Raw genomic sequence first — 18,323 nt, forward strand, 5'->3', positions numbered from 1 at the left:
ATTACATTCTCTTATTCCCTGTTTTTTAAAACACGTGTGTAGCCCCAATCTGTCCTTATCTTGGGTAGCAACTCGGTTTTTGCCACCTAAAGCCACTTTCTCTTACCGGCAGAGGCTCTTAGCAATGAAAGTATATTCTGTTCTTAGATTGTAAGCATTTTATATTTGGCAAGAACTATTACCTACAGGAGGTGCTTGCCTATTACAGGACAGAAAATGTAAAAAAGCTTTGTTTGTTTGGGATGACTAAGGTCCTCTTACAGGCAAATAATGTATTTGTTTGGTGTTAGTCGGCTCATCCTGTCTTGTTGCCCCACTGAACATTTTGTACTTGTTGGCTCAGTATTGTTAACTCCTAGTACTCCTTGGAGAGCAGGTATGTTTTGGTTTCTTATACATACCGTCGCATATGACCATGCCTCATTTACTTACCATGCCTTTGTCAGCATCCAGCAAAGGGCTGTCTAAGGAGACGTGAGAAGACAAAATTACACTTCAGACAAATACCGGATAGTTAAAAAATGGTTTGATGGCTTCTCTAGATCCTAGTAATGTCAGGGAGGATCTGTAGATACAGTACAGAGAGTTAGATGATGAACTTTTGGCCACGGCTAACCATGGTGTGTTCATGAACAATGATCAGACATACCTCAAGTCAGCAGCTCCGCTCGTCAATAGTGCAGTTTGAAGCATGCTCATTCATTTGCTATTCACTCCTGTGCCCTGCTCATTCCAAACAGTCCTATCAAAAATCAAGGACAGTTGGTAGGTATGCTGAAGTACACATTTGGAAAAACATACCTTTTCTATGCAAATAACCAACATAATACAACAGAAGTAGTTGAGACAATACTGGGATAGGCATTAAGCTATCCTGAATCTAAGACAAGACCAAGGACCGATTAGGGTTTAAGTCCTTACTTCAGGAAAAGTGGGCAGACTATATGGGCCGAATGGTCGTCATTTGCTGTCAAATTCTACGTCTCTATGAACATTGTCACTCAATACCATTTTTCTATCAATTATATGTAGTGGTTACTGTACTTAATACATTTCTAGATATTTTAGACGTTTAGAGAAGTGGCTGTTATAATGTCTGCCTTGTCATGTGTAATGTCAGTATCGTAGGAAGAGATAGCGGGTAAAAATCCTTTAATTGCTTTCTTAATGTAAAGCTTCCCCTGTGTGACATGACTAAAGTGAGATTGATTTACTGTGTCCTCAGTCTACTTTTTAAAAGATTTAAAAGATTCCACTCTGCCGGTGGCAGCTTCTAAATGCTTTTTTGTTAAAGCCTTCCCATGATGAATGAAACGGAGAACCAAGTGGTACATGAAATACAGACAATCAATCATTTTATATTAGCTTAGAGAAATTCTAAATTAAGCAGTGGATGATTTTACCAGTGGCTAAGCCTTTTAGATATCCCACAACCCCTTTTACTACAAACTGACCTCTCTCGTATAAATACTGTCACAGATACATTGTGAACCTTGTGTGCGATGGAGGAAGGTGGGTATTAAAAAAGATTTACACCCACGGGAATGGAGTAGTATTGGCATGCCTTTTCCTAAATGCGTCTCTTTCTTTCGTTTTCAGAATAAGAAAAAAATATATAGTGCTGCATCAATATATTATACAAATGTCAAATTAAAACAGATACTAAGTTGCTTGTTACCGCTAGCAGAAAACCCCAGAAAATTGTGATTTCTGCAGTGCAGGCGTTTTTACTGTTCACGTTGTTGCATTGATCTCACAAGTAGAAGTTAATTGGCCCTTATTCTGGTTTCTGAGCCTAAATTTGGTCTGGAAGCACTTTTATTCACAAATTGCTAGTTGTGACATCCACTGCAGCTTTGGCACCAATGGATCGTTGAGACTTATGGTGAAAAAAATTATATTTCTGATCAGAAACTGGCTTTATTTTTCCTGTAGCATAATGGCACATGTGGAACCTACGGCACTCCATAAACATGTGTGCCAAAACAATCAACCGATTAAGTCTACCAACGTCTACTGTTACCACTGGATGGGTTCCCTTGCTATTTTTTTTAGGGGTGGCTCTATACTTTACAATTTGGGGATGAAATTTAAAGATAGATAGCGACCTTTTCTTTGTTGGGTAGGTGAGACATGGTTAAGCATTGCTCTTCTCCTGTGCCCAGTTCTCAAGTACCAGTATTTTTTCCTAAACATCAGCTTTGTTTGTAGCTGATGATATTGTGTGTTGTTCTTCACAGTTATGGAGGTATTTCATACGCATGTGCATACAAACACGCAATTATACAGGATTTGTACATTTATAATTATATTAGTGTAATTGCTCATTCTTTTAAAATGCATTCAATTTCCATTATTTCTTTCCATCCTGTTAGAACAATCCTGCTTTATTTTTTCTCCCGATCTGGGGAATCCTGTTACATCTGCTTGCTCTGCTTATCTAAATCAGTAATGGTAGCTTAGTAATTACGATATAATGGAAGAACAATTCCCCTACAGTACACGGGATTGTTCAGCTACCCTAAAGCCAAAGAATGTAAGTAACAGTCAGGAAAAGCTCGCCCATCATCCAGTGGCAACCTAACTCGGAAACTTGGTTTCACGCTATATCTGCAGCAGGGGGCATCCTTCCTTGGAGTTAATCGGTTAATGCTGAACTCTTTTATAAATGACCTTTAACATTTAAACTATTGGACAACACTGGCATACACGAATACATGCTTTAGGTCCTGGTCAAGTTTTAACCCCTCCAAAATAAAATTATCTATCCATCCAACTATTAGACACACCAAAGGCTTATTCGAAGTCTGTAGCCATCGCCAAATGGGAGATCGGGAGCTCTTTGCCCGAGGCAGTCACCTAACTCAGCCTTGCTTAGTTATTCCTCTACTTCTTTCAAAAGATATATTCAGTGAACGGTGCCAGCTGCAGCAGAATATCTCTGTTAGATCATACATAGTGCATAAAGAAGCCAACTTGCAGGGTCATTATTTTTCCCCGCCGCTGTCTCAACAAAATGTCTGTGCATGATAGCACTCTCTCAGGTACACTGCCTGGTACAGCAAATTGGGGGAAAAGGCAGATTTCAAAATGGAAATTCTTAATTGAATGCTAATGAAATGCCGGCTTTATCTGGCATCAAAACGCACCAATGGATTTCATGCATTCCTAAATTTGCTATGTATAGCAGGAAGCGGCCAAATAAGATTTGGTTCGAGCTAGTGTTAATCAGTAGGTTCATCTATTGCAAAGATTGAGCGATTCACAAAGTGATTTAATATTCGTGTGTATATAAAATGTATTACATAGGCTTTTGGAGATTTATTTGTAAAAATTGCTGGGCTTAAGATCTTCAGCTAGAAGTGGCAATTCAGGTGCAGGTTATGATTGACAGTTTCTCGTGCCTAAATAGAGTAGTAATGACCACTAGAGATCTCTGTGGTAGCGGGTACCACTTTTACCACTTTGTATCAGAATTGCTCGAAGGGCTGGTAGTGATTTCCTTAATTTTCAGATGTATGAACGGCCTGATTTTATAAAAACATTGACTAATTTAACATTAGAAGCAGTTCTAGCCTTCTGGGTGCTCCTGTTGAATACACACGCTTCCATCTGAACATGGGCTCAATTGTATATGCTATTAATCGAATAAGTTTCTGAAGCCACATGGATTTGAGACCTTCTTCATTCCAGCATGTCCAAACTGGTGTGAATTCAGAGGCTCTCTCGCAGTGTTTGTTTTCTGTACATATAGCTGTAAGTGAGGCGTAGGTAAAGTGCGTCTACAGACTGGATGAGCTGCTTTCTTTGTAAGCCATTGTCACAAATAACATTATTGCCTCCAACCTTACTGAGAAAAACTGAGACCTCAGTGGGAAATCGCTTTCTCCAGGTGCATCCTCAACTGACAATTTCCCCCGTCCACTGCACTGTTTTGTCATGACAAATGTAAACTAGATCAGTCACTGGAAAACATTCTCAATCTGGTTTAGAGGGAAGCGCTAGCACACGAGGCCGAGAGAAAAAAAACCCAAACGGACTCTCTATTACTTACACACAGAGCCAGGAAGAGGCCTATCAACACTCGGGAAGCACTTATTGTGTCTCTTATCATAAATGACAGTTTGACGTAAAAGCAGACCATGTGACTGCCATAGAGCTATGAAAATGGATAAGAGGTCACCTTTCACATATGTAGGATGGAAAGGAAACACATTTAAAGGAAGCCTCCATCCAAACAATGCCATTATGCAAATGGCTCACTTTGAGTGAGATTAGCCCTGGCCTTTCTGCAAGCAGTGTTATAAAAATACAAATCACAATCGCTTGTTTTTATTAAACCAGGTCAAATCTGTCACCACGTATGGGGCTAAAATGCTCCAATACCCTCCACCATCATTGCATGAATGAGAAACAGGACACTTTTGTCTGTCCTTGCGTGGATTAAAGATAAGTAAAAAGATTTTCCAGAAATAACATTTTCAGGCATTTAGAAAGATTGATTTCCCATCAAACACACCAGCTTGCCTTACTGCATTTTTATGGGATCAGCAGTTGATCATACATTGAAAATCATGTCAATGGTTAACTAGCAAAGTATCAGAAATTTTACTCCTGGGTGTAAACTAAAGAAGCATGTGAATGAAAATATAGAATTGTAACGGAACACACAAGAACTGTGTATAAAAGAAATATATATAGGGAATTAGTTAAAAAAGCATAAATGGAAAGAGTCCGCCTAAAGTTCTCCTAAGCCGCAGACACCAGAGGAAGGTACCAGTGCCAGGAACATGTCATCTGTTACTCTAGTTGTTTGGCTGTTTTCAGTGGGGGCCTTGAGTAAAGTGACGCACTCATGTCTGATATGTACTCGAGGTCCCCCTAGCACTGAGAACATTTCACTCCAGACAAGCAGAGTTTGTCTCCTCGCCAATAAGTGAATTTTGTTGTGACAAAAAGTAAATGAGGCTTAACCCTGTGGCTACAAATTATTAAATAGCACAGGGCATTCCAAAAAAGCCTTTGTGTAGTCCGAGGGGACACCGATCAAATAAACACAGCTTGGGAAATCGCAAATATCAGCTTTGATTTTCCACTTCCTCTCAGTAAGAGCAGTAAGCAATCTGTAACGTACTGTGTAAGCATTCCCGCATTTTCTCATTCTCCTACTTAATCCATTTCATTGAATTATTTCCATTTGTTTATTTAGGCTCTGGCATACATATAACTCAATTGGTTTAAATTGGACCAGTGATCTAAAAATAAAGGGAATTCAGAAAGTAGGGTAGACATTTTTTTAGCAGCTCAACAGTTTTTAACACGGTTAATATTATGTTTCATGTAAAGGTGTTTAGAACATTTGCAACGACCTCCTGTTTCCGGTTGGTTACTTACATCGTATATTGGTAAATTTGTTGTTGTTATTTTTTTTTTCTTCTTATATATTTTCAACTTGTTGATACAACATATAGGCATTTTGTAATTAATGTGTTGAATCATATAAGCTCTCAGCAGCCAGGAAAGAAACTAGTTTTGCTACGTATTAAAAATGATCAAACACAAGTATCAATTCCACTGGATTTTCTTTTTTTCGTGAGACGACAGGCCAGGTTTTACCTGATTTTGCAGCGTTCTCATCGTTGCTGGCCCCAACATAAAAGCTTTTGGTGCAAAGGCAAGCTGTCCCAAATGGAGTTGGCCCATATACCATATAAACTGCTTTACAAGAATATGGGCTGAGAGCCATCTGTAGATATCGTGGCTTAGAGGAAGGAGGAACTGGCCAACAGCGGGAAACCCAGCAACAGCCAGTTCGCGTGTGGGGTCATTTTAACATAATTAACATGCCTTATTCTTGTATTCTCATACTTTTTAATGCATGGAAAATATGAAACAATCAGCGATGATAAATCTGCTAGCGCCTGACACCAGCTGCTAGCCAAATACATAATTCACTTTTTTTATGATGTTGCTAACATATAGTGCAATAACATTCATTGTTTTTGGTTTAAGAAGATCCTTGAGCAGTGAAATCAGGGCAGCATGGAACATCCACACTAGCCCCCTTTAATAAGCCTAAGCTTTGTGGCCCACATGCCACATATAGCCACATGAGGGTGAAAAAAAATGCTGCTATAGGGGGCTCTATACAGTGCTCTATACAGTGCTCATTTATATCAATGCGATTAGGCCGGGTAGCTGTCTATTTAGAAAAAAAACTAAAACCCAAGAATTTCTATGTCTCTCTTTATTGTCTTGCATGTCTACTCCTGTGCCGTGTTTTTTTTTTCCATCTGCATGCCCCAAAACAGATTCTGACCAGATGATCTGCCCACAGCAACTTTTATTTTATCGGAAACCCGCCGCACCCCCTTTTTCTCTTAACTTCTGTATACGGTTGATCATTAACAATTTCTTTTTAACACAGCTGAGTTTTACTGTGGCTAATTAGTATGTGCTGAAATACACTGCTTTAACTCTTGTATGCTCTCATCACCAAAGAATAATTTATAGCAGCAGTTAATGTTCATGGGGGTAAAAAAAAAAAGATTTTAATCACCCGCTCTCCCCTTTTAAATTGAACAGTGTGCTACACATGTGATCCTGTGACTCTCTATTCGCTTTCGTGGTTATGGAACCCAGCTTGGAGAAGGCTTACTATCCATTTCAGAGTGCTGCATTGTGGCTAGGGTTGTCAGACACTTAATGAATTGTACATGTTTCAGGGCCTTCTTTGGCTAGTATAGCCCAGCAGTATGTGGCTCATACACTAAATTGTTTTATTTATACCATTGAAGTCCATTTTTCAATTGCTGATCTGACAACCCTAGCGGCACATTTTATGGTCCATTACGTCCCGCTGGAATATCAAGTCATATAACTGATGCCCTTGACGCCCTTCTATAAAGCTAACACGGGCCTTAGACGTCCGGAAATGCATAGAGAGCCACATTATTGCTACGCGCTGTTCCATTTCGATGTTGGAGTGTTGAACATGAAATGCTGATTTAAAATACTCTTTACTGTAGAGCGAAGTATCTTAACATGAACAGAGTGATTTTAAAGTTAAGGTTTTGTGCCAATGCATGTGTTCATTTAAATACGAAAAAAAAAATACTGCAGTACTGCTGGATCCGTATCTGACTGCTAGGTTTCAATTGACAGCTGAGGATTTGTGACTGGACCATGAATCAAAACGGCAGGCATTTATACCCCAGTGCCAGTGAGGAAACATTGGGAATTACTTGGCAAAGGTAACATTTTAATTATTTCCAACCCTACACTCCATCTATAAATGACATTGAGACATAGCGCTGTTGTAGTCTCCCCCTCCTTAACCCCCACTTTCCTGGATACATGTATTTACATATCACAATTAACCAAAACATTTTGTGCACAGAATCTCCTTTACGAATAAAATACCATTTAGAGCCAACGATCAAAACGAGTTTTCTCCCCTTGTGGATTTTCCTACCCATCGGAGAATCATTTGCAATTTGCTGATGGGGATTTCTGCAAAGTTCCAGTAATTTACGGCAGATTCCCTCCAGCAGCAAATGGGTTAAAAAGCCATGTCTGGGTCTCCATATGGTTGCTGTCAAACACAGGCTTTATAATCCAACAATGTTTTTAGGTATCGTAAGTGAAAATATGTTCTGTTTGGAAAACAAAGCAGCACACATCACTTCTCAGCTCAACACACCCCAAGTATCAGCCGGTACTTAGCGATACATAAACATGAAGCCTAAAGCATGCACACCACAACTTCCTACACCTATACACGGCTTACCTGTACACGCAGTGGTATACTAATTAACTAACCAACTCACTAACGGATTGCTGATGGCACAGTTCTTGTTCATATAGCCATATTGTAAGGTAAGAGACAAAGCATGTGTTATGTATATATATATATATCACCCAATAGTATACAAGAGCTTGCTAACCAAATAAAATTACAATCATCCGTCAAGTGCATGTTATATTTCCCGTTTACAGGGAGTGAAATTTTTGACTTTGATTATGTCACGCTGCTAAAAGTGCTCACACCTTAAGCCCTTGGTCATGTTTGCAAATGACGTATTAGAAATGGTGGCTGGCGCAGCTTTCACTGTGATCTTTGGTTTAGGATGATGACGTTTTTATGCTGGTGATGGGATCTAAATATGCATGATTTGCTGAAGTCTTTGTATGTCTTATTAGGAGCTGTGAACATTTTGTCTACCATGGCCAATGAGAATGATATTATCAGAGATACCTGTGCAGTGCAGTGATATGTGTGAATTAGTGTATATATATATATATATATATATATATATATATATATATATATATAAAATCACCGTTGCTTGCTTTTATATTGCTAGGACCAAATATTGGATGCAGTTGACTTGTACAGTGTAGATGCCTTCAGCAGACCACGTCAATGAGATAATTCTCAATTGAATATTTATTGAAGATTAATTAAGCAACAATTATTTAATATTGCCTGATACCAGTTGTGCTGTAGGATTTATTTGATATTCCTCTTATGGAGCAAGCCTGTAGAGTCTTTATCTGTTGGAGCCTCTGTGTTCAAGGACATTCCTCTGTAGTGGTTTTCTTCTAAGTGTCCACCTGTTGAACCGGAGGCCTTCTCAGAGAAGACAGACAGTCGTGCTGCAGAAGAGAAGGTAAGCGTCCCACAGTAGCATTCGTGGTGAGGAATAATGAGATGGAAGCAGTGTAGAGATTTTCAGTTATTCATTAGTAGAACTTTGTTGTTATTGTTGACCTACAAATTGTTTTATTCCTTCTACTCCTAAGCCTGCATTTGTGAAGATGTCCCTAGAATCAAACATACACTATGGGATTTTAACAATTTGGGTGCTAAAACTATATTTTTCTGCCAAAAATAAAATCAATGCGGTCATGCTGACCTCAGTAACAACTTAGAACCTTACACAAAGGGCTGTTTAGTGCTTCTAACAATGAAGGGAAAATAGAAAATGTTCCAACGCTATGACGGGAATGTAACAACATGGGCACATAATACAAACATTTCATAGCTCTGATGTTTCAGAAAACATGTGGTAGGAACAAATTCTTCAGCTCAAAATAACACACCAAATGGAGAAAAGAAGGGCCACGTAACCATGAGAAAATGTTATTAGAGCGAGAAAAACATTTGAACCCAAACTTTATTGGCCGAAGCCTCTGTTTGCCCACTTGAAACAAGCAGTGACACACTAAACCACAGCTTAGGGCCCCGTTGCACCAGATGTGTGTGGCTTGCTCTTAGGATTGCTCTGTGTTTGTGTGGATGGCCAGAAACAGACCACAAGGGATCATGGCATTAACAAGTGTGGTTTGAATTCTTCCAAACATGTTTTAGTAAGACTTTCTTAATTCTTTCTTGGCAGCACATCGGCTGTCACACAAACTCCTATCTAGAAGAGTTTGTTTTCAGTCTGACAGCTCGGAGTGATAGAGAGAGCATTATGAGGACAATACAAAGGTTTTGGTCAGTACAGGACATTTGTTGTAGACAATGGAGATCAGTCACACCAGAACCATCAGTGAAAAAGAAAAATGGCTACAGCCGGATTATTCAAAGAGAACGTGGAGTCTTTAGTCAAAGCTTATACCTTTTACTGGGGCGGCATAGAAAAATATGTAAACTTAAATAAGCTTTCGGGACCTCAGAGATCTGTTCTTCAGGTGGAAAAAAAGGACCTCTAAGGTTCTCTAAACTTATGTAACTGTACAACTTTTAATGGTGGTCCATTGAAAGAGACACTTTAATGACGCAAGAGCTCCTTATCCCTGATAAACAGCATCATTTGTAACACAGCCATAATATAACAGTTCGTATTACCTGTGGCTTAAGCAAGTGACTTATATGTTTAGGCTATTATAGTTATTACAATACCTATAAGTATGTCACTGCCAGTGTTCTAAATATAAAGCAGTAATTAATATTTTCCATTGGCTATACTTATTGAGGTGTTGGGCAACCTGTTAATTTAGTAATGTTTCCGTCCACGAGTGACCCACAGGTTTTCAGTTGGTCAACCCCAGTTTTATTTTGTGGGATTAATGCACAAAAAGCCAGAGTTTTCAGGAGAGCTGCCAACTTCACAATGGATTATAACGGGCCATCTATGGCAAGTTTCACGTGAGCTTTTGTTGAATACATTTTTGTTGAATTTTTTTATTTTACTTCAGTGCGGTAAACGTGAGATGACAGAATAATGTCCCAAATTGTGTTTTTGCCACGTGAAGACAATTCATTTATTTCTTTTTTCATAATGATCCCATATTGCAAGGGACTGTAAAGAGGATATTGTTTAACTGATCTACCCCTGCATCTTTAAACATATTTTTACAGTTTTATGACATCTTTATATGCTTTCCTATGATGCTAACATGATATTTTAACCTCTTTGACTGTAGTCCAACCCTCTATTTTTCATCTGTGATACACTTTTCTGCACACAGTTGATTTGAAATGTTACCTCAATTACAAAAAAAACCAGTAGATTACCATAACACAATATGGATAGATTATACATTATAAAATGATTATATTGCTGATTTTCTAGTATTCCAGACTTATTACAGCAATTGTAACTTGCTATTTTTTTTTTAAAAAAAGAACCCTTTGGTGCCTCTGCATGCCAGAACCTTGGTTTGACTTTTCCCTAAACTCAAATGTGAAATTACCCAAGTGAACGTGCTAGGTCAGCATTTCCTGCTTTGAGTTTATCGTGATACATGAGCACAGTGCAGCAGCTGGATTTTTCCTGGGATTCCTGAAAGGAGAAGTATTCTCTGAGAACAGTCACAGTCACCAACAGGCAGAGGTGGTAGCAGTGGCAATTAAATCCACAACCAGCCATTTCTGCATATGTCATATGTTCAGGCAGCTATAAACTAGCCATTTGTATATGCTCTACCACTGTTGACAATATACTAGGGAAACACCCTGGCTTTTTATGATAGTGTCATTGGGATAAACAATAGAATGACTCTGTCTTATTCACCAAGCCTGACTAATGAAAGTCTTTAGAGGAATTCATTAGCGCTGCCATAAAGAAACATCACAGAGCCGATAACAATGACAGACTTTTTTTGCAAGTAAAGGGAGGAACAAAATGAAATGAACACAGGAATACAGCGCAGTACTTTAAGGTGGAAGACAATTTTTTTCCCATGTGTGTTCGCCTTTAAATCCACAGAGCCTGCTCATTACCTACTAGTTGGTAAACAGCAGCATTCTGCATTGTTATTTTTTAAATACGGACCTTTTTATCAACTAAACACGTTTTGCAACTAGCGAGAGCCTCGTTTATTTGAACATTCCCTGTTAATGCCATTTAAATCCACATTTCATTTCAGAATATTTGTGATGACACAGATCACTGGTATGGGTAAGGAGGCAGAGTGCCGTAATCCTTTATCGGCTGTAAACAGTGCTGTGTCCTTATCACCCCTCAGAGGGTCCTCATAAATAATACTGCATACACTGTAGAGGATGCGCTCTTCACAAAGGTCGCTAGATCTTTTCCAAAGAGATGGATTAGACATTGGCCAGACTTGCATGCTACCCTTCCACAGGAAATGGATCAGCAATCCATTAAGATGCCATTAGATAATCTAATTTGGGACCTAATCTGTAAATTAGCCAGGCCCCACACTTGAATCATGTCTAAGAGAAATAAAAAGTGGGGGAGAAGTTTGCGTTCAAATCGATAGGAGTAGCCAAAGCGTGAAGAAGGCTGTTTGTATTTTTTTTTTCTTTTTTATGTAGCTGTGATCACGTCTCAGGCCGTCTGGTAACCAGGAGAAACCAGACATGATGTAATTCCAGATTGAACTTGAACTTCAGGGACTTAGAATGTGGGGCAGTGGGAACAATGGACCTCAGGAATCAATAATGTCCATTTAGCAGACGACCATGTTGGGAACTCACTGTTAACATTTATGGGAGAGAAACAGCAGGATCTGCTGTGTGACCAGAATGAGACGGTCAAGATACAAGATGTTGAAAGTAAAGAAAACAACTTTTTTTTTTTTTGTTCTAGCAAATGTTTTCTTCTGTCTCACTTATTCGCTGTGAGCGGGCCCTGTAGATTCCTGCAGGATTAAATTTTTTTTTTTTCAAAGTTCTCTTTCTGCAGAAAACCAGTTGCCTGCTGTAAGCACTCTTTGTTCACTAAGGTAGGACAAAGTTAATCTTACGTTTCCTGTCAAATGATTTTTGGCAGCGCCGCTAAGGAGGAGGATCATCTGGCCCAGAAACTCCCAAGTGGGTGAAATGTGCTTTTAAACTTAGTGACAAGGAGTTTGCTTTTTTTAAGGGCTGTCCTGGAGAGCCTTAGTTCATGAAAAAGTACAGAACCCATGTCGGTTTACAGACTCGAGATTAATAAGGCTTTCAGTGTGTCGCTCCTCCATTCTTTATTATCGGAACATAACCAATTAAAAGTCTTGTTTTTGATAATCTAACAGAACAGAAAAAGTATTCTGTATCATCTGTGATATGAATCCTTTATTATTTCAATCCTTCACCCCTTAGTCTTTTTTTTTTATTTTTTTTTAATAGTGTCATCACTCTAAATATTTTTTTATATTGGTTAAAATGGAAATTCATTATTTGAAGATTAAATTAAGGTTGTATTATATCACATTTTTATTTTTTGCTGAGCAATTACAGTGTAGTATGGACACTGATTTTCTAGAGTAGACTTGCTACAAGGCTTCTTGTAAATTCTTCTAGTAGATATGTTTGTTTACTGTTTTTCTAATTGGGTAATACATTATAAATGTACTTAAAAAATATGCAACATTTTTAGCTTGCATGTTCTTACCCACTTTATATCTTATCAGGTTTTGGAGGAGTTTTTTCCTGCCTTTTTTTGTGGTTATCATGGCATAATAAGGTTTTGGGTTATCAAATCTTTACAGACATAATCAGAAATCTCTAAGACCCCATTCCATTCTATGTGACTGCCGCGTGGACATACGCAAAAGTATTTCAAGCTCTGGGAAAGGAATGACTCCTACGTAAGCCCTATTCATATCGTGCTGGTCTTGATAAGACTGATTTGTGATGCAGTCATCTGTTTGCTTATTTCTTTATCGCGGTCTGAGTAAAAACAATCTAACCTCCTGAGTAGAATGCATTTGAATGTGTTCATCCTGGTTGAGAGCTGACTTTTGTGACAGCCTCGTCCAGAGTTTTATCAAATGCTGTTACTTTTAGAATGTCGGATAAAAAAATATCAACACACAATAGAAATGTTGATTGGAGTAGAATGCAAAACAGCTATATTAAGGATTAACCTGTCCCTTGTAAGTGATTGTTCATCACAACGTCATATGACAAAAGCAAACAATAAAACCGTGTGTGCAGAATACCACTAATAACGAATTAGTAGTCTGTATTTAAAACATGTCCCAACAAGAAGAAAACCAGAAATCCTTAGCTGAAGGCTTTTAAGGTATGTTTTAGCTATGCCAATGAAATAGATCTTACAGAAAGGGTTAAAAGTAACAGTACGTCTCACTTATAACAGCCCACACCAGCTACAGAACAGATAGTCGCATTGCAGGAGTAACTCACCAGGGTTAGTCTCCCATAATGCATTGCTAAGCTGGTCATATATAATGTTTCAACTTTCATATGTTACTTTTCAGTAAATAAACATCATATAATCTTTTGCCGAACCAAGAACTAGGATATAATATTTAGAAATTGTAAGTAGTGTGAAAATGGAAATTTATAGATACCAGTGTGTGTAGTGGTACTATTTAGAGCACCTTAGAAAATATAGTAAAACATTCATAGTAAAAGTAAAAGCTATCCCATAAAAGCTTTGCCTCAAGATATTAATACACCAACAGCTACCTTTCCCTGTGCTTACCTGTTAAACACATAAACTGGCCCATTGTGCCAGAGGCTCTCCGTTGACCAACATCAAATAGTGTATGCTAGGTTTACTTTATTTATCCCATGCAGAAGAACTGTACTCCTGTAATTTGTCTTCATCTGTTGTGCTTTCTAAAAAAAAAACCTTCCTTTTATTGTTATTAGAATATGTAGTAAACTTAATGGCAGTTTTTGTAGTATAACATCTAATATCCGTAATGTAATATAAAATAGACTACTACGTGTTATGTAATTGCTCCGTTGATTAATGATTTCCAGGGGATAAAGTCACTTTAATGTCACCCTGAAATATCTTTATCACGCTTATTTATATTACTCATTGCCTTATTAAAATTAAAAAGTGATTAGAGTTCATGATTACTATACCACTTAGCAATATATGTGAATTTCTCATCTTAATCATTCCTGTACAATTGGGTGTGATTTGTTTAAATGTATATAAAGGCAATGAGTTTTAGAAAGGGAGATGGTGCAAATGAGTTATGGTATATACAAATATCTCAATCCACTTCAATCCCTTAATATAATAGCACTGACTGTTATTGTTTTTAGAGGGGTGGCTATAGATTTTAATTAAGAAAAAGGTTACTGTCCCATTAACACAGTTACTTTTTTGATCAAACTTTATCAAACAAGGAATCCTTGCTGGTTTTAAAGCATCTTTCTTTTGTACCTGGTCCCCATCTTTACTCCATGCAGAGATAAATCAACATGCCAGACATGGCATCATACCTAGGTCAAGTAGGCACCTGTAGCTGCTATTGTAATAAGAGTCCCAGAATCCTCTGGCACCCATAACGGCAGTCAGCGGTTTACATGGTGGTTTTCTTGAGCCGTGGACAGTTAAGCACAGATAAGAACTACAGGCCATGTTTTTTGCTTCCTAGATCAGTTGAAGCTGTATGTCAATTTACCAGGCTGCATGAGCTGTGTGTTATAAGTAGCTTTGTGACGTATTTTCAATGCATATGCTTGATTTCTCTCGACTAATTCCAAATGACGCTTCTGCAGTGCATGGTGTTTTCTGGGCTTTTATTTTACTGGGTAGTTTTTGTTGCACAAATATGTAGAAACTTACCACATATTTTATAACCAACGCTAACGTCCATCTTCTCTTCCCAGCATCCACCATGATGTATCCACCTTTCAATATCACCATTTTCTTACTCTAAACCCAGCTATCACCTTGCAAACTGCTTTGTTATGCCATATCAAACATATCCTCATGGGATGCACTTTACATTCATTCAAGTATAACAACATTGTAAAACACATGGGAAGGGACTTGTTCATTTTATTGATCTGGAAACCACATCAGTAATTACGAGTAAATGAGTAAATTTTGTATAATACCAACAGTCATGTTAAATACTATAGTAAATAAGAGTTCTCTATTTTGTAAATTGTGTTTTTCTGTGTAGCCCCTTACATTGTGAAGTGGTCTTTGTGTCTGAACAAAGATTAGCAACTTAAAATATTTGTCCTAGAAACCCCGTAATAAAATCTTTGTAAGATCAGAATGTATTTATTAAGCCACTTTTAGCATGAAATTCGGGATTATATGAAATTAGAAGAATGTTACATTTTTAGATCATGTACCATCAATTGTTCAAGCGTTAATACTGATCACTTGTCTGTTTGTTTGTTTTTTCTTCTTTTTTGCAGTCCTGGTACCTGGGCTAGTTTGGTTCCTTTTCAAGTATCAAACAGGACGTCGATCCTGCCAAGCAATGTCCAAAACTATGGACTTAATATCATTGGAGAACCCTTTCTTCAAGCAGAGACAAGTAACTGAGGAAAAAAAAATAAGTAAAACTGAACAGAGAGAAGAAAGGAAAACAGGACAAAAACAAAACAAAAAACACTTACGAAAAGAGAAGATAAACTGATAAACTGACCAGCATTTGCAGCACTTACAATCACTGATTCCTTTAACCTTTTTAGTACTTGCAGGACCTGTGATACATTGCAAAGCATTGTCTTCTGGGACTCCTGAGCACATAAGGGGTTAAGGCCGAAGCAGTCGTGACACTGAAAGGGTGGCTAATATATTTCACGGATGGGTAGAATGCAACTCCTGCTAAGCTAGCCTTTGTTATCTGATGTCCTCTGGGTAATAGGCGCTCTTTCTCCACGACTACATTTTTTATGACTTTTCTAGATGCCTTAACGATTGCATGATAAGCTAGTCCTGTTTGGTTTTAGTCTTCTTGTTGTTTACGCATGGGAACACTATTCCCAGTTTTCTCACGAAACAAAGGCTGTGAGGCAGCAACAGAGCTGCAAAAAAAAAAATAGAAGGCCTCAAGGCCTCCCCTATCTACTAATTTCTAATGGTTGTCATATTTTACAGCTTGTAAGGAATATCGTATGACCTTCTATCACTGATATAAGTCATAAAGAGATGTAATGTAGCGAGAATCCCAGAAATATACTCACCTTACATCTTTTTGGAGCGCTACCTAGTTTGAGATGTCAGAAAGGTTGTACCCATCAGGTTCTAGCTGGAAGCCATTGTACCTGGTACAGAAGCACCAGCTCAAGAAACAATGTAAAATATGGAACATATGCCCGTAAAAGAATATTGCAGAGGCAAGTGCTATTATCAAAATAAGTACTTATTGGGGCATAATTATTTTCAGTCCTTTAGCCCTCCGACTCTAAACAGTAGGGCCCAATAGAACTAAAATCTCCTCCGTGAAAATTCTGATTTTCCATATGCTCCAGCAAGCACTAACTGATAAAAAATGGAAATAAATATGTTTCTATTCCCTCTGTTTGTGAGGGCTATATAAGGTAAATAAATGAAAAAAGCGGCAAATCGAGACAAATCATGTATTTGAGAGGAAGAAATGAAAGGACGCGTAGCACTTATATTGGTTAGGCTGCCACTATGAAGCAGAGTATTTTATTTATTTGTAATTACCGATTGAATTAAGGGAAGGGGCTTGCAACCACACTAGTAAGAGGATATAGGGGCCACTTGTGGCTGTAAGGTTCAGTCTTGCAACTTGTGTCGTGGCAATTGAGGAACTAAGGAGAAGCTTTTATTTTGATGATACCTGCATGGTGCTGTCAGTAATATGCTCTAGAAAATACGCATTCTCACACTGACATCCAATTCGCATGACCTTAAAAATTATGCCTCTCTAACTATTAAAAATCAAGTACACTTTCCAGTAGATCTAATTTGCACGAAAATATAATGTCCACATTACGTGCCTTGCCTTGAATTTCAGAAAAAAAAAGAAGTGACATCACAACACTTGTTTTGCTGCATTTATTATAATTTTAAATCTTTACCATTTTTATGACAAAATATTTTGTACTCCAGAGGAAAAAAAATATGTGACATCCTGGATTTTTTAGACAGTAATAACTTCTCACATTTATAAAGCATATCATGGCTGTGTATAGTTGCCGCTTAAAAAAAACTGTAATCAACCAGCAATATTTTCAGTATTTTGGTGTTTTTTCTATTAACCTTTCATGTTTTTCATCTTCCAATTAATAAGGGGAAAGAGGGAGGGGGGGCAGGTATGGGGTTAAAATTTTTACAAATTATGCAATACCAAGTTTTGCCTATGTAGGTAGTGCTTTTAGCAGTATTTGGTTATTTTAGGTAATTTCGCAGATAAAAAAAAAAAAAAAAGAACAAAAATATAAGAATTTAATGTATGCTTTTTTTTTTCCATTTTGTTTTTTAATTGACCAAAGTGGGTACTGCTATTTTTGCAGTGTGATGAGGTCCTTTTGTGTACTGACATGGAGAGGGTTTTTTTCTTTTTTTATATATATGCATAAATATATATATAAATATATATTATTGGTGGGTGGGAGGGTTAAAATAAATATTAAGCTCCCTAGAAGGCTGCTGTGATGCAGTATGCCCTTAGAGTGGCCATGACTGCAAAGTGACCCGTTCCCTCTACATATATCATTTGGTTTGTCTTTATACACTTTAATAGTTCCTTCTAGAATGGAGGTGTGATTACCTGGATTACTCAGATATTGGAATCATGTGTTCCCATTGACGTTTATTAAATATTCTCATGATAAATCGTCAACGTAACTTATCATTTGGCCCTATATTCTGCATTTCTCACCCATTCCACAAGGTATACACCTTTGTGGGCTCTTGTTATTTTCATGCCAGAGTCGCACCTATTGCCTTCTTCAGTCTTATTCTAGCTGCTCTATAAATAATTCTGTTAACACAGACTTAAAAAGAGAAATCAATGCACTTAAGCAGTGTGCACAACGATGCTCAAAGTCCATTTCTGCTACCCATTCTTATAGGAAAGGAAACATTAGTCCACCTGTCATATGATCTCAACTGATTTAGGGGTCTGATGACCACTTCAGGTTAGGGCAGTCTCATTTGTATCAC

General features: G+C 37.8%; 1 protein-coding gene across 4 annotated transcripts in view; it reads left to right on the forward strand.

Moving 5' to 3' along the window:
• NFIB (nuclear factor I B) overlaps positions 1-17,993 on the forward strand; it is a 133,113-nt gene extending 115,120 nt beyond the window's left edge. For 3 of the 4 annotated variants that reach the window (XM_053465942.1, XM_053465944.1, XM_053465941.1), the window contains 2 exons: positions 7,165-7,253; positions 15,599-17,993. In XM_053465942.1, the coding sequence (XP_053321917.1) occupies positions 7,165-7,253; positions 15,599-15,728 (219 nt within the window). In that variant the 3' untranslated portion in view covers positions 15,729-17,993. The remainder of the gene's footprint in view (positions 1-7,164; positions 7,254-15,598) is intronic. The other variant, XM_053465943.1, reaches the window with a different exon arrangement.
• Positions 17,994-18,323: the final 330 nt, after the last annotated feature.

The sequence above is a fragment of the Spea bombifrons genome, chromosome 1 (genome assembly GCF_027358695.1).
Source record: "Spea bombifrons isolate aSpeBom1 chromosome 1, aSpeBom1.2.pri, whole genome shotgun sequence".
Classification (NCBI taxonomy): Eukaryota; Metazoa; Chordata; class Amphibia; order Anura; family Pelobatidae; genus Spea; species Spea bombifrons.